Consider the following 14937-nt stretch of genomic DNA (forward strand, 5'->3'; position numbering starts at 1 on the left):
GCCTTATTAAACCTGCTGCCACCTCGACCCGACTCAGGATAGGCGGAAGATAATGGATGGATGAATTATATTATTATTAGGACAGCAAACCACATTAACATTTTGAGAGTGCAAGGGGCAATAAATATTTAATCATCTAGCAAATCCATCAGTGGTTCACTAACTTTGATGTCTCATTGGCTTGTAGTGATCTTTCTTCACGTGTTGTGCTACTTTTCTAATTTTGCCTTATAGCTTATTCCCACACATTCGACAGGCATAATGAAGGAGCCATTTACAAAGTACATTCAATGTTGGTTTGTGGTCTGCTGCCATAAAACTCTCATAAAACAACAATTAAAATTGTCCAAAGAATGTTAGTAGTTTTCACTTTTTGGTTTTTCATTAGTGTCTTTATATGATGTGATGTGACAGTAATAGGTCTTTAATAATGTCACACTTAACACAAACTGCAATGCATACTGTACATTGTCACTTTTGGTTACACTTTTACAAATATGTACTCTGTCATGTAAGCTCTAATGCTGACATGATGCAGAAAATTATGGGAAGGCCAACAAAGACAAATATAAGTGTCAGACTGTGGCTCCTCATGCAGACAATTACAATTCCATCCTGTTGGTGGACAGTTTTTATAATTAAGGCTGAAGAGAGAATCTACATAAAGTTAAATCTCAATTAAAGTAATAAATTTGGTCTGGTTATCTTATAAAATCTAACAAGTGGTCTGTGTGTGTGCGTGCATGTATGATCATCGTTATTCAAGGCCATACCTTCAGTTTGTTGAACAAGTAATGAGGCAAGACAGTTTATGCTTTGAACATTCTCACTTTTGTGCTTCTAAGATTTAATTAATTCACTGTAAAGTTAATAAATCTGCTGTGAAGATGTAGAGTAGACAAAGTATGTGTATATAGACTGTTCTTGATACGGTGGCTATAAACTGTATTTAATTCCCTTGGAAGTTTTCAACTTTATTTACAACATTCAATTGGTTTGAATTTGGCTTTTTTTGACAAAGAAATTGCAAAAAAGGCTTCTCTGTGTCACAGTGTAAATAGATCTCCACAAAGTCCTTTAAAAATGTTTTTAAATATAACACTGAAATTGATTGTGTAAGCATTTTTTAAAAATAACTAAATACTACTGTGGGTTGGTCATGCAGTTAGGTAAATGGAGGGCACCTGAGATCAGTGACTGTATCTGGAAGGTCCATTTACTAGTGAGTCAGTATCCTGGCCAAAAACGTCACCATGAAGGCGAAAGAACTCTCCAGTCCAATCTTGTTTTAACATCTATAAAAATAATGTAATTAGATACAGTCCATCATACTATAGATCTTTTCTGTTACTACTACATTTACTGTTGTTGCTCTTTTAAACACTCCTCTTCTCCTCCTTCCATTCTTTTTCTTCTGCTTCTTGTTTTCTAGAAGAGGGTTCAGAGCCGAGTTCAGGCCGGGACACCCCTGCAAGTACTTCATCTCGTCAGGGAGTGGGGGATCAGATAGATGAGAAAGGCAAAAAAGACAAGAAAAAGAAAGCAAAAACAAAGAAGAAAGAAAAGAACAAGGGGAAGGGAAAAGAGAAAAAGAAAGCAGAGGAGCATGAAGAGACGGAGAAAAGGAAAAAAATAGGCTTTGGCCTGCTGAGGTGAGTAACTGTGTTTGTTTGTGAGAGGTAGTAAAAGAGGGGTGTAATTATTCTTTCAAGATGTTGGGGTGTATGTGTTTGTGTGTGTAGAATGGTAAATCAAATACGTATATATATATGTCAGCTTAATATTTATTAATATACTGGTTATTACCTGGTCAAACTAATATGAGTTTAAACTTGATCAAACTCCATCCATTTTCCTTGATAACCAAGCATGACACACATTATGTCGCAATATGACTTTTTCACCAAATTGTGCAGCTCTAATATATAGATTTTCTCTTGTCAGTGGGGGCAGACAAATTAGAACAATCTATGCTCACCTAACACATTCACACCATATCAAACACAAATAGCCCTTAGACAAAAATAATCATTCCCCCACCCACAAGCTCACGTGTACACAAAGAACACTTTATGACATGCAAAAACTAATCTGTCTAATCTGTTTCATGTAATTCACTTGAACAGCATAGCACATAGTTTAGTTCGAATGAGGCAGATGTATACACCCAGAATGAATGGGACAAATGTCTCAAAGAACACTTTAAACTACGCCCACTTTCTTTTGCCATAGTTGTTTCTAAAATGGTGTTTCACAGTTGGACTATGATTGCATAGATACAGATCTTAAGAAAAACAGTTCCATGTAATTTTGTTTTTTTAAAATACAGTGGAAGCCTTTCAGAATACACTTACAAATACAGTCTGTGTAAATGAGAATACTCGAAAAAGTGTCCAGCTTTCAAAGTCCCATTTTATCACAAAGATTCTATCTCATAATTGCAGGTTGTTTAAAGAGAAATATAAGGTTATTAGACTATTGTGCACAACTTAATTAACGGGATTGGTTCAGTGGTCTTGCTTTTAAAGTCCCCACCTTTTTCTTTACCTCTTTTCCACCATTTTCCCCTTATTCTCAATTAGGTGTGTTTACTCTCTTACACTTGGAGCTATTGTATTTAGTTAGTAGGAGATTTTATTTATGGTGGGTAAAATTTCAACACGAGAGAATGTAAGAAGCATTTGATGTGTATTTTGCAGTCCTTCTCTTTTCTTTAACTAGTTATTATTTCATAGTTAGAGACCTATAAACCTTCTTGCATACATATCTCTGTCTTTGTATCAACCACCTGAGATGTCAGCACTTTGGCTGCTTCAACTCATCCTCATACAAAACACTACTTTTGGTCTTGTGACAAAAACAAAATAGAGTGTAAGTGGCACTTTTATTACATGACCTTCAGGGTTCCAAAATAATTACTAAATACTGTATGTTAGCTTTATAATTCAGTTTTCCATGTTGCAAAATGAAGAGTGACCTTGCAACATGGAAAATAAATCCCTGATAATTCAGACTCGATGAAGAGTTGTTCACCCTAATTCAAAAAGACCTCTGTAGACCTTGCTGGTAATATGTTTTATTGGAAACTGCTTGTTGTTAGGGGTATAAAATTGAGAAATCTGCCCATAACAAGGTCTTTGTGTAATTCTAGAAACAGGCTTTGCTTTTCAAATTAAAATTTGCAAAGCTCTGAGTTGCACATATAAAACCAACCCTCTCTATTTTGTTTGGTTGGCAGCAGAGAGGGAAACTAAAAGGAAAACCATCTGTGTGACTAACAGGTAAGTGGGGGCGTGTTAGTTGAAGTGACTCTTTAATTGAATGCATATAATAACAATTCTGTAATTTATTCCAATTTTTGGAAATTATTCTAACAATAGGGCAAGATCAAAAAGGACAGATTTCTAGTTACAGTAGGTTTTGTAAGCAAAAGAGAGTAATGTCACTTAGCAAAATAATTGATTATGTTGTAACGTTGGGAGAAATTGTAATTAAGCTTTGACTTTAACAACGGCAAAGAAGCAGCTTTCGATAACCAGACTAAAGTCACATTTTAGCAGCAATAATAGACATCACAGTTATAACTTACATTATGTACATATAATGACTCTATGTGTCTATCATGACTAAATCATCCTTGTTTTATGATTTGGAATATAAGCAGATACATTCAGTCACAGTTGTACGTTTATGCTTTTGTCTTTATCACTCTTCTTCTAATTTTTCACCTATGAGCCCTCAACATGCATTTTTTTTTTTGCATGAAACATTGTAAATTGTAATCGGGTTGTCTCTTGTCATAGTAAAAATTTACAAAATGTGGAATTTCGCAATCATTTCACACAATAGACCTTTTTTACATCCTTTTTTCCCATCACATTTTTCAACACATAGTACTATTTTACATAATCCAATGTTCAGAAAGGTTATGCCCAATCTCTTCCTCCGTATTAATCCATCTCTATTGCTTTATGGTGTAGGCAGCTTTATCAGCACACCCAAGAATATCCCCAGTTTAATCTGTGTCTTCCCTCTATTTGCACCTATGCCTCCATCCATTACCACTAATCCCCCCATCACATTTTGCCTTAACTGCCCTAAGGAACCATATAATACACCTAAAGAGATTTTTACCTTTCCTCTATACTCCACCTGTCATCACCATTAGAGAGTCTTGATCATAGATCCCCACCCTTCGCAATTGCTGCATCATTCTAGCCTTTCCTCTAAGTCTGGTCCCTCCAACTCCCTATCTGCATTTGATTGCATGTAATGGTGGTAGACTGAGAAGGCAAATTGCTGCTATTCAGTACAGTTCAATCTAGGCTGAGCTAGTGATTTGTTATATTCATCTCAGGCCAGCTTTGAATGGCCTAATGGCCTAATGTTCTGAAAGAGATGTACTATGGTATTCTCAACCTTCCTCAAGCTCTTTGGTTTTACAGTATTTAATGTTTATCATTGGTTGCTTTACAGGTTTGATGTACAAGATTTTTTATCAACTGTTAAATTATGTTTTCACCCATCCACTGGTCGCACTATGATATTTCCGTAGTGAATTTCTCTCCTATATTGTGAAACTTGCCGCATTGGTTTTCCCAAATTAAACCATAATTGCCAAAAGGACTGGATCACAGTTTAGTTCATCACGTTAATGAAGACAGGATGTAGACGTGTAGAAAAGTTTAATGTAATTACTGTAATGTTTCATTCACAATGTTAACCCAGACATTAAAGCCAGACTCCAAATGTTCTTTTCAAATGCCCCTTCAAATGGACAGCTGGCTCTGTCGTCTGAACTGCTGCCAGCTGCCAATCAGATATGCCAGTCTGTGTGTGCATGTGTTCGAGAGCACAGTAGTAGCCATCCTGCCATCATGAATATTCATGTGGTGATAAAAAATAATTGGTCACACACAGATGGGTGTCATATAGTAGAATATGCTGGTCTCTCTATTTTTTCTTCTTCTTGCTCAGACAGTTAAGATTGATATTCAAACTATAGGTCACTACAAATGGCTTTTTAAAGGCTGGCACTGTTTTTATATAAACAGGGACACCAGCAACTGATATTTAGGGCTGGTACTACATTTGCAGTTAAAATATCATATCAAAAACTCACAAGCTATACCTGTTCTGTTCCTTGTTCAGTTTGTGTTTGCGCTAATGTATATTTGAGTTTAGAAACATAAGAAAGAGAGTTATAAACATAAGAAAACACAAATAGAATTTCTGAGTCCAGGGTGATTTAATAAGGGTTAACCCGTGAGCAAACCAACTTTACATTAGCATGAGGCAATGCAGTGTTATGATGTTTGTTGCTGAAATAATCCACGGGACTATAAGAAAAGCCACTAACACTGGGGAAGCTAAATTACAATCACTATGGAGCTAGTCAAATCACTGAGTTTAGTTGAAAAGTCGTTCATTATATGTTGAATCATTTTCACATAATGTGATTTTATGTTTATACAGTTGTCTCAAATATCTTCCCAAAACACTACAAGCTTTACTTTATTCATTATGGTTTTTACTTCTTGCAAAGGCTCTAGTTCTGCCCTCAGCTGCAAGTAGGCAGGTTGGCAGTTGTTTATTATCACAATAAAAGAAAAAATCATGTCTTAACAAAGACAACACATTTAGCAAACTGATGTTAGTTATTTCACATTTTACAGTATAGCAAAACAAAGTCTATTATGAGATTGTGAGATGGTGATGCACGACTTCCTGAGTCAAAGTATAGTAAAGGCATTAATTAACATGCAAAGATAGTATTAAGTTAATAAAGTTTTGCGATTACATATCCATAAAATGTGTTGACAGTTGCTCTCCATTCAACTGTAAGGTTTATTACATAGCAGATGCCACTCTTTTTAAAGTGATAAACCTTGGATGTTAAACAAAGTTAAACAAATAGAATTACGTAAAATGTTAACCGTTTTATTTAGCCGTCCTGAAGAGGAGGCCACGATCTTATAGGGGAATGCCCCCTTCTACCTCCCTACAAATGCTGCGTATACCTACTAATTTGTTAAGGTTTTTCTTTATTTCTAGCTGACACCTCCTGCTCTGTCAGCTCCCTAGTATAATCTCCAGGTAATGTCCGAATGAGCATGTGTTAATAGAGCAGGTCATTGTCTGGAGAATATGAAGAGGAAGATCTCCCAGCTTCTTCTTGGACCTACATCTTGCCTGTTTCATCACTTTTATTTTGCTTGGTTTATTTGTCTGGACTTTAGAACTTCCATCCCCTTTAACATTATGCTACGGTTGCTTTGTTGTTTGTTATCGTTCTGGTGACCGGCTTCCTTCACTAGTTAAAACAGAAGCAAATTTGTATTTTGCAGATTCAACAGCTGGAGTATTTTTGCAGTTCAATGTTTTTGGACTGCTAAGAGAGACAGACTGTGATGTTTGTTATGCATTTTGGCTTTGATACATTTTTCCCTAACCTTCTTTTGTCCATGTACTTTGGTTCATACATGTGTAATTCATCATACAATGTGAAACCCTTCTAAAATTAAGACTTACACAACTATTTCATCTGTACTGCATTTCTGAATGACTCTGCTACTACAAGTAAAAAACTGGTAGCAATATTCTTTTATCACAACTCAGGAGAACAGAAAAGTGAAGAAATTGTCCTTAAAATGCTCTAACTTTGATAGATTCAGTATTGATTAAGCCCAATGCAACAAATAACAATTTTAATAGTCTTAGGTGAACTTAGAAGTCCAGTTTTAGACAGAATGAGGGTCCTCATTTCTTAAAATGTAGTAGTGTTCTAGGTAGAAACATTCATGGAGACTGGGGAGAGCAGGAAAAGTTTCTATTAAGACCAGTTTGAAAGATCATGAACTATTTCTTTTATACGTAAATAACATCCTGGCTAATGATCAGCTGACCCCCAACTCAAACCAATTAGTAATAGTTCTCAAAAGGTTCACGTTTTGCGTGGACATATACACACTTGTGTTCATGACCTTATACGACCTTAACAGTCTACAAATATAAATAAAATGGATATAGTAAGAGTATGGTATCAGCTGTTCAGTCGTGTGTGTGTTTGTGTCGGTGTATGTGTGTGTGACAGGCTGGCTAGCTGGCTGTAAAAGACACAGAGAGGGAGAGAGACATTCTGTACAAATGGAAATATGGTAATCTATTAGGTGAGACTGGGAAAGGACACAGTCTACCAGAACCAGAGAGGGACAAGCACGACTGTTGCCAGTGCATCATGTTTATGTGATTGATGCTGTAAAGTATGTGTGCATGCTGTTTGTCTTCAGTTCCAAAGTGTAAATTTATGAGAATCTATGTTAATGAATGCATTACTGCTTACCTGCTTAGTAATAATCATGCACACTGTGTATCCAGCTTTGTTGCTTAATTATATGTGTGCATTCAAGCTTTGTATGTATCCATGTCCATGTGTATATACAGTACTATGTAATGTTTGAATAAGCAGCTGAATAAGCAATTTTTAAGTGTTGCATTTATTTTATTTTGAAATAATATTTTTATTATGTTTTTTTAAAAATGTAGGCACCTAAGATCATATGATTAGGGTGGAAAAATCTAGTGGTTGTGTAGCACAAAGACCTGGTTACAATTAGAGCACCCTCCTTTCCTTTGTAGCACTGAGTCCACATCCGTCTTTGTCTGTCATTGATGCTTTTAATTAGACCCTCCTTCATATATACCCCTTTTTTTGTTCTCTATCTTCGTCCTCTCTTTCTGCTTTCTCCAGGTGGTCATAAACCAGCACCTCTGATAGTCTTAAAGTGGTCTATCCTTGGAACTATTAGCCCATCTCCATGGTGGGTCCCATTAGGACTGACTAGCTCTATTGTGGAGTCTATAATGGTTGAGCTCCATGCTAGGCCTATTAGCCCAGATCTTTACATAGTGTATGCGTGTGTGTGCTTGAATATGTGCCATGGGGTGTAGATGAAAGGGTTGATCGTTGAGAATTGGTTTTGTTGCTGCAGTATAATTTGCCGGAGAGTTTGCCATTGGTGGAGTACACAATTAAATCCAAATCATCTGTAAATAGTAGTGTTAAAAGATTTTGAGAGTTGCCTTGTGTGTTAGCGCATTTACATGGACTTAAGTAACCAGGTTTTCACGGAAAAGCTGATTTCTTAACTGTCGTGTAATCAGGAAAGCTGTTTTCTTAAATCGGGGTAGAGAATTAAGGAAACCTAGTTTCTGCAGGTAGATTTCTATTGGAGCAGGACAACTTCTTTGCCATGTATAAATGCAACTAGGTTTCTAATCGGCCTTATCTAACTGTGCATGTGTGTAACAAAAGGCTGCAGACAGTAACACGCAACTGTGCGCAAGGCTAAATGAAAAGAGAGAGAGAAGTCCGCACTTTTCCCCGCTGATTAAAAAAAAAAAAATCAAACAGTTCATGCTGTGGATCAGCTGCGTTTTTCTCCCCTTTTTTCTTTTCTCTCCCTGCGTTGTTACTATGCTGTGACACGAACACACTCACAAAAAAGAGTAAAATCAGAAAGCAGCTTTTTCTATCAGTATTCAGTATGTGCCAGGCTTCCAAAATATTGGAAGAGTAATCAGGTTACTCTGCTGCTGCATGTATATGCAGATTTCCAGAAATCTGGTTACTTGAGTGCATGTAAATGCAATTTATTTATGCATGTGTCTAGATTAAGCTGTCAGTCTGTGCTGTCACGGGAGCATCCAACTCATCCCACCCTTTCCTCTTTGTGCTATGGTCCACCCAGCTCTTGAATTACATCCTCATGGTATTTGCTTTCTCAGCTATTGCAGGAATCAGGAGCGTCCTAGTGAGTGAGTTAGCATAGCTGGTGCAAGTGGACTTGTAGTTCAACAAATTGACTGAAAGCCTTGAGCACCTGATTTTAAAAAAGGAAAAGGCTCTCTCAAATACATAGAAGAGGGATATCTCTGCTGCCAGGCTGTCCAGTGAGTCTGCGCAAAGAAGCATCTCTACAAGATAAGTTATGGATAAATGCATTCAAAAATGTTTGGCTGAGAATACATTTTTTAAAATTGCTCCAAATGCTCAGAATTCCTGTATCTACACGAGATTTTTCTACTTCAAATCACTGTAACGTTACGCCTGTGCTAAATTACAGTGTAGCCATTGTTAATGAGCTAGGATAACTTTTTTACTACTTATTGAAAGAAAATGATAAGAAATAACATAGCAGGCCTTGTATTACAGAAAAATTAATAGTATTTACCAATTTTGAGCCCACATTCTAACAATATGGGGGACATACAGAAAATGGACAAGTGAGAAATGAAGTAAACAAAAGTTGCAAATAGAAGGACATGTGGAAAAATAAATGTTACAATACCCAGACACATAGTCATCAAATGCAGTTTAAAAGAATTTTGTCAATCCAGGGAAACATTACAATTTTATATTGTCATATTAGTATTTCATGCAGTTTATAGGCCTCGCGATTAACTGGCATATCCTTCTGCTATGTCATCTTTTCAGCTATGTGCCAGTCAGGTCTGAGCCAAAGTAATATGAAATTTGTGCAAGGAAGCTGACTCTATATTCTCTATGCAAGACAAAAAAAAATAAAATAAGAAAATAAAAAACCTTTATTGTGACCAGACACGACCTGTCATTGTTTCATAATTAGAGAGCACATGCTCTAAACAAGGGAAGGACCCACCAGATGTCAATCAGACATCATGACAGGAAGCCATTGGGGTGTCACTGACTGATGTCATGCCTGTCAATCATCTGTTGTGCGTGTGCGTGAGTGTGCATGCGCTTGTTTTTGCAGCACACTTGCCAATCACCCATCCCCTTTGGGATCCATTTGTCAATGATAGTAAGGGGACGTGTGCCTAAAGAGTGGCAGACGGAGGAGAGAAAGAGCAGGAAAAAGAACGAATAGGTGGAGTGAGAGTCACAGATGTTGGCTCTTGTTTTCTACTCATTTGTCGGTCGGTTCTCTTCTCACACAGGCTATTCAGAAGCACCCATGCAGAACAGCCTTCTGCAAGCTGTGCTCACTAGCATGACTTTATTAAAATAGGTGTAGATTAGATTTTGGCTATAGTCTCCGATTAGGTTGACTAAAAATAATTTAGAGTAAAAAACATGATAAGAAAATCTGCAAAGTTAAACCCAGGATAATGCAGGAGTTTGTTTTTTATGCCATCTGCGGTGAAAGCATTTGTGGAAAACTTTGTGAAATATTTAAAAGATTTAATATATTGACATTGTTGACACTTTAGTGGAGTGTTATACTCCACTAAAGTGTGGCTGTGTATACTTTGGCTGTGTGAAATGAAGCTATTTGAAACTATATTTAAGGAAACTGTCTGGAAGGGGAGTGGCATTGAATTGCTAACATGCATTGCAACATGCAACTGAAGTTACATTGTCAAAACTTCTCACACCGTCAGTGAAACAAAGGTCCATGTGCACTGAAGTGTGAATAATTTTTCCATTAGTTTTAAACAAAATTCATGTACCATAAAATGAAACAGTGATTCCCAAAGAAACTTGTTTCGTCTGTTTGATCACACACCAGACTCAGAAAGGTTAGGTGTTGTCTGCTTTTTTGTTTGTCCTTTTCTTATACGGATGGAAGCTTTAATAATCCTTTACGTACATCTCTAATTCAATCTTTCGCACATGCAAATGAGTAGCCATACACTTTCCATACAGATTGCAGTGTTAGATCATGAATATTCATTCCCTATGACACAACAAGAGGTAATGTATTCATCCTAATTGGCTGCTAATCAGCTGCCAATCTTACTCTGATATTCCTTGTGAAACGATGCTCGAGTAATGATGTCGTAACATGTCAAATTTCAAATGCGTCCTGGATGTTCTCTGCCTGTGTGAATGTGTGTGTAAGGTGTCTCTGCAACTTCTTGCTTTTAAATCAATCCATTACCCCCATAACAAATATAGTTTTCAGTTTTATAACCCACTTTTATCAGATATTATTCATTACAGAAATGGCAAATAAGTTATCTTAAAACATTCATCTCACCTCCAGCACAAGATACAAACACACACAGAGTTACAATGACCCTCTGTGTTTCGATTACATTGACATTTCTTTTTCATTTTTGTGTGTCCGTAGCCTGCATATTTCATTTTCAACATGTTTCACTTTATCACTTCTACATGTCATTTGTCAGAAACCCTCACATAAAATCCCTGTGAAGCTTTGCTATTAGTAGGGAGAATATCAAATATGTCTGTGGCTCATTCTGCCAATGCATTCGATCTCTTCTGGCTAATACAAATTATATTAATCAAACTCTATCTTGAGAACCATTTTGTTAAACAATTTAATTTTCTATTTGAAAAACACGGGAGTGGAGATGGGGATAGCATGGAAATAACTATAGATAAAGGGGGAAAAGGGTATAGCAGAGGTCAAGTACATTGAGATAAGTGTTTGATAGTGGTGGTAAAGAGCAAAATGTAAAAAGAGACTGAAGATGAAGAGGTGAAGGTGAGGTAAGCTATGGATAGAAAGAAACTGAAATGAAGGTAATGCCAGGAAAGAGAGTGCTGAGGTAAAAAGGAATAGAGGTGAAAGAGGGGTAAATGAGTGTAATAGAGAGAGTTAAAGCAAAGGGTAAACCTCTAACACTGCACTGTAGGTAGCAGTAATTAGAGCAGGGCTTCTCCCCCCGTGAGGCAAATACACACACACACATGCTGTTAATGTTAATGCACACACACAGCCCAGTGAGTCCCCTCCATGGGTGGTAAATAGGCTTCCTTACCCTCTTGTCCACATTACCTCAGCACATACCCTACATCAATTTATTAAGTACAGTAAGGCTTATACATGCACAGACTTAATCAACGAAACAGTGATGAATACATTCACTATAAATGTTTTAAATAATGCACCAGCAGGTATTGTGACTTGAAAACTAGCAGCAGCAGTTGGAGGACAGAAGTGCAGACAGAGGAATAACATATCTAGAAATTCACATAAGTAAAAGACGTGGCATGCTGTAAGGTCAGGGTTTGCATGTTAGAGATATTAACAATTTAGCAGGTCTAATCAGCTTCGTTAAGCTGGATTCATGCTTAGTACAGATGGTTTCACAAAACCCACCATGCTTTGCAATTACTGTAGCCCCTAGTCTGTGCACTGGTCATTCAAACCTCCACGTCTCCCCTACGTCCACGTCCGTGTTGATGTGTGGCTTGCCGGTCAGAGGGAACCCTGATCCGTCTGCTGTCTTCTTTTCCTCCCTGCAATCGGCACCAATAATAAGATAGTTAACATGCTTTTAAAGACAACAGGGTCACCACATGCATTTATGTATCAAAACTCTGACTTTACAGTTTTGACAAAGAACTGTAACGTTAGCCTTCTTCTTCTACAGCAGCCTCCGTGTGCTGCTATAAACTCATCCACCGTGAAGTCTATGTAAATCTGCAGGGTCAGACATCAACAAAGTAAGTGAGAGCAGGGCTCGCCAGAGTACTAAGACACTGATTGTTGGGTATGGCATGACACCCCAACCACCAACCCACCCACTCACCTATCTACTAAATGCAGTGCTGCCGTTATGTAAACTTGAAAGTCTTTCTATGAATAAAACTATTTTTTTCCTCTTTTGCATCAGATTGTGAACAGATTACGCATTTACACTCTTATGACATGTTTACTGTGGTTCCCTGAAAGGCTCTTGACCCCTACTTATCAGTCAGACATCTGTCCCAAGTACTTGTTAACTGGAATTGGAAAATATAGTGCCACTACAAGTAGAAAAGGCCCATCTGTCCCCCAAAATCTGAATCCATTCTTGTACATTAAAGTTGTGGTATGACGTTTAGCATGTGTGCATTTGCCTGTGTGTGTCTTCTCCAGGTTTGTGCATTGTCCAGTAGTGCTGAGTGGTGTTGATGCTGACCACATGCAAACACTATTAACTGTTGTGGTTTGAGTGTTGATATGCAGCCACTTTAAATGGGCCTCTAAGTCAATTGTGTGTACTGCATGCCATGTTTTAATTTAGATTTGGTTGTGTAGGGTAGAGTACTTATTGAGCTAACTTTACATATAGCTTTACATATAGCGTCCTTTTATTGAATTTATTAGAATGTTCATACTAATAACAACCCTTATCCCATACATTTAGACCCACATATACACTTTATAATTGTTTGCCAACAAATACAGTTTGTATGTCACGTTACCTAATTATCAGCTATTTTAATACATTTGTTCCAGTGTTTATGTGTGTGTTTCTTGTCTTTATCTCCAACTGTGGGTTTGTAAGCGAGAGGTTAAAGAGAAGCAGAAATTATGCTTGCACTCTGTTGTTCATTCTTGACACTCAGTTATAGGATGTACGAAAACCACTTGCACCGAATATCACAGTGTATTGGTGTTATTGCCACTGTGTTTGCATGCGCATGATTTACATATTCCATGTGTGTTTAGTGTTAATGTGGTGTTTGTTCTCTGTTTCATAGCACCCGTTGTGCTAAAAGCTGTAGAGTTCTCCCTACAGAGTTTTATTTTCTCTGTTTTCGTTTTTTTTTTTGGTTTGTGTCTGATGCCACTGTTTCTCCCCGTCCAGATTTGGGAAGAAGAAAGAGGAGAAGAAGGAAGCAAAGGCGGCTCTTCAGCGACAGAAGTTAGACATTCTGAGTGACCATGAGCTCATGAGGATGAAAGAAGAAAGGGAGAGGTAGGGAGCTTTCTAGAAATTAAGGAGAGGATATTTTTTGTGCTCTTAATTTTCTCATATACAGCCTCAGACTTCAGAGTAGGTATTAGTGTCTTTTGCTGTTGTTGAGGAAGATTCTGCAACCATGTTTCATTTTCCTCCTTGATTGCAGACGATTGCACTTATCAGTCTCACTCAACACATTAAAACCATTCTATTACAGCTCCACTATTTTTACTACTTGTCATTTTTTACATGACATCTATTGCTTCCCACTCCATGTTAATTGCTAAGCTGTATACTAATGGTGCCATTCTGTTTGGTTTGTTTAAATATGTTTCTCTGTGGTAGCCCTTGCCCTCACTTAGTCACCTGTGACACAATCACAATCTGTTGCTTGGATTATTATTTTCTCCAGTTCTTTCTTACCCAATCTGTATTTCAGTGATATTTACAGACATATAAACTGGCTCATCATCTGTCTGTCAGAATCGAGGCAGGACATCCTGAGCTACAAGAGCAGCAGTCCAGAGACCAGCAAGGTGGCGGCAGTGGATCTGGGTACCCAGATGTTGAGGATGATGACACAGATCCCAACTATGCCCGAATACAATCTTTTAGGGACAGAGACATGGGTTCAGTGCCCCAGCCACTGTCCCAGGCACCTCCCTACAGCACGGTTCAGCCTATCCATGCCCGTAACCCTTCTCCCCAAGGCCCCTCTGCATTTCCAGGTCATCGAAACCACAACAATGGCCCTGGACCCCTCCCTTACGATGACCCCATTGATAGGTTGTATGCCAAGGTCAACAAACCAAGGGGAGCTGGAACTACATCGTCTCCTGGTCCTGCTGTCACAAACGACAGGTAGGCTACTATGACCTTGTCAGGATTTATGTATGTGATGTAACTCTGGAAGCAAAAGGTATTAGCTTACCTCATACCTCAGGTAAAACAGGCTGTGGATACTCTGAACATACACAACAGCGTTATAAATATTCCCCAGTGCAGTATTACTTTGCTGATGGTTCATATTTCTCCCTCTCCTTTCCCTTTTCCTGTTTAAATCAGGTTTATCTGCCACAGGCCCATTTGTGTGTGTGTGTTTATTTATGCTGTGCAAAAAGAGAGAGAGTGAAAGGCAGAACCAAAAGCTGCAAGTGTTTGTGGGTGGTTTAGGCTTCAGTATAACTACTTCTGTACTGTGTACTTGTGCACATAAATGCCTACTGACACACAATTCAAAAAAAGAAGGGGGGC

The 14937-nt window shown here is 37.8% G+C and overlaps 1 protein-coding gene across 13 annotated transcripts in view; it reads left to right on the top strand.

The window, feature by feature from the left end:
• Positions 1-14937, top strand: part of LOC137132570 (partitioning defective 3 homolog B-like) — a 200800-nt gene that overhangs the window by 113393 nt on the left and 72470 nt on the right. For all 13 annotated transcript variants that reach the window (XM_067515274.1, XM_067515281.1, XM_067515277.1 and 10 more), the window contains 3 exons: positions 1433-1652; positions 13588-13698; positions 14167-14544. In XM_067515274.1, the coding sequence (XP_067371375.1) occupies positions 1433-1652; positions 13588-13698; positions 14167-14544 (709 nt within the window). The remainder of the gene's footprint in view (positions 1-1432; positions 1653-13587; positions 13699-14166; positions 14545-14937) is intronic.

This window comes from Channa argus, chromosome 9, assembly GCF_033026475.1.
Source record: "Channa argus isolate prfri chromosome 9, Channa argus male v1.0, whole genome shotgun sequence".
Taxonomy (NCBI): Eukaryota; Metazoa; Chordata; class Actinopteri; order Anabantiformes; family Channidae; genus Channa; species Channa argus.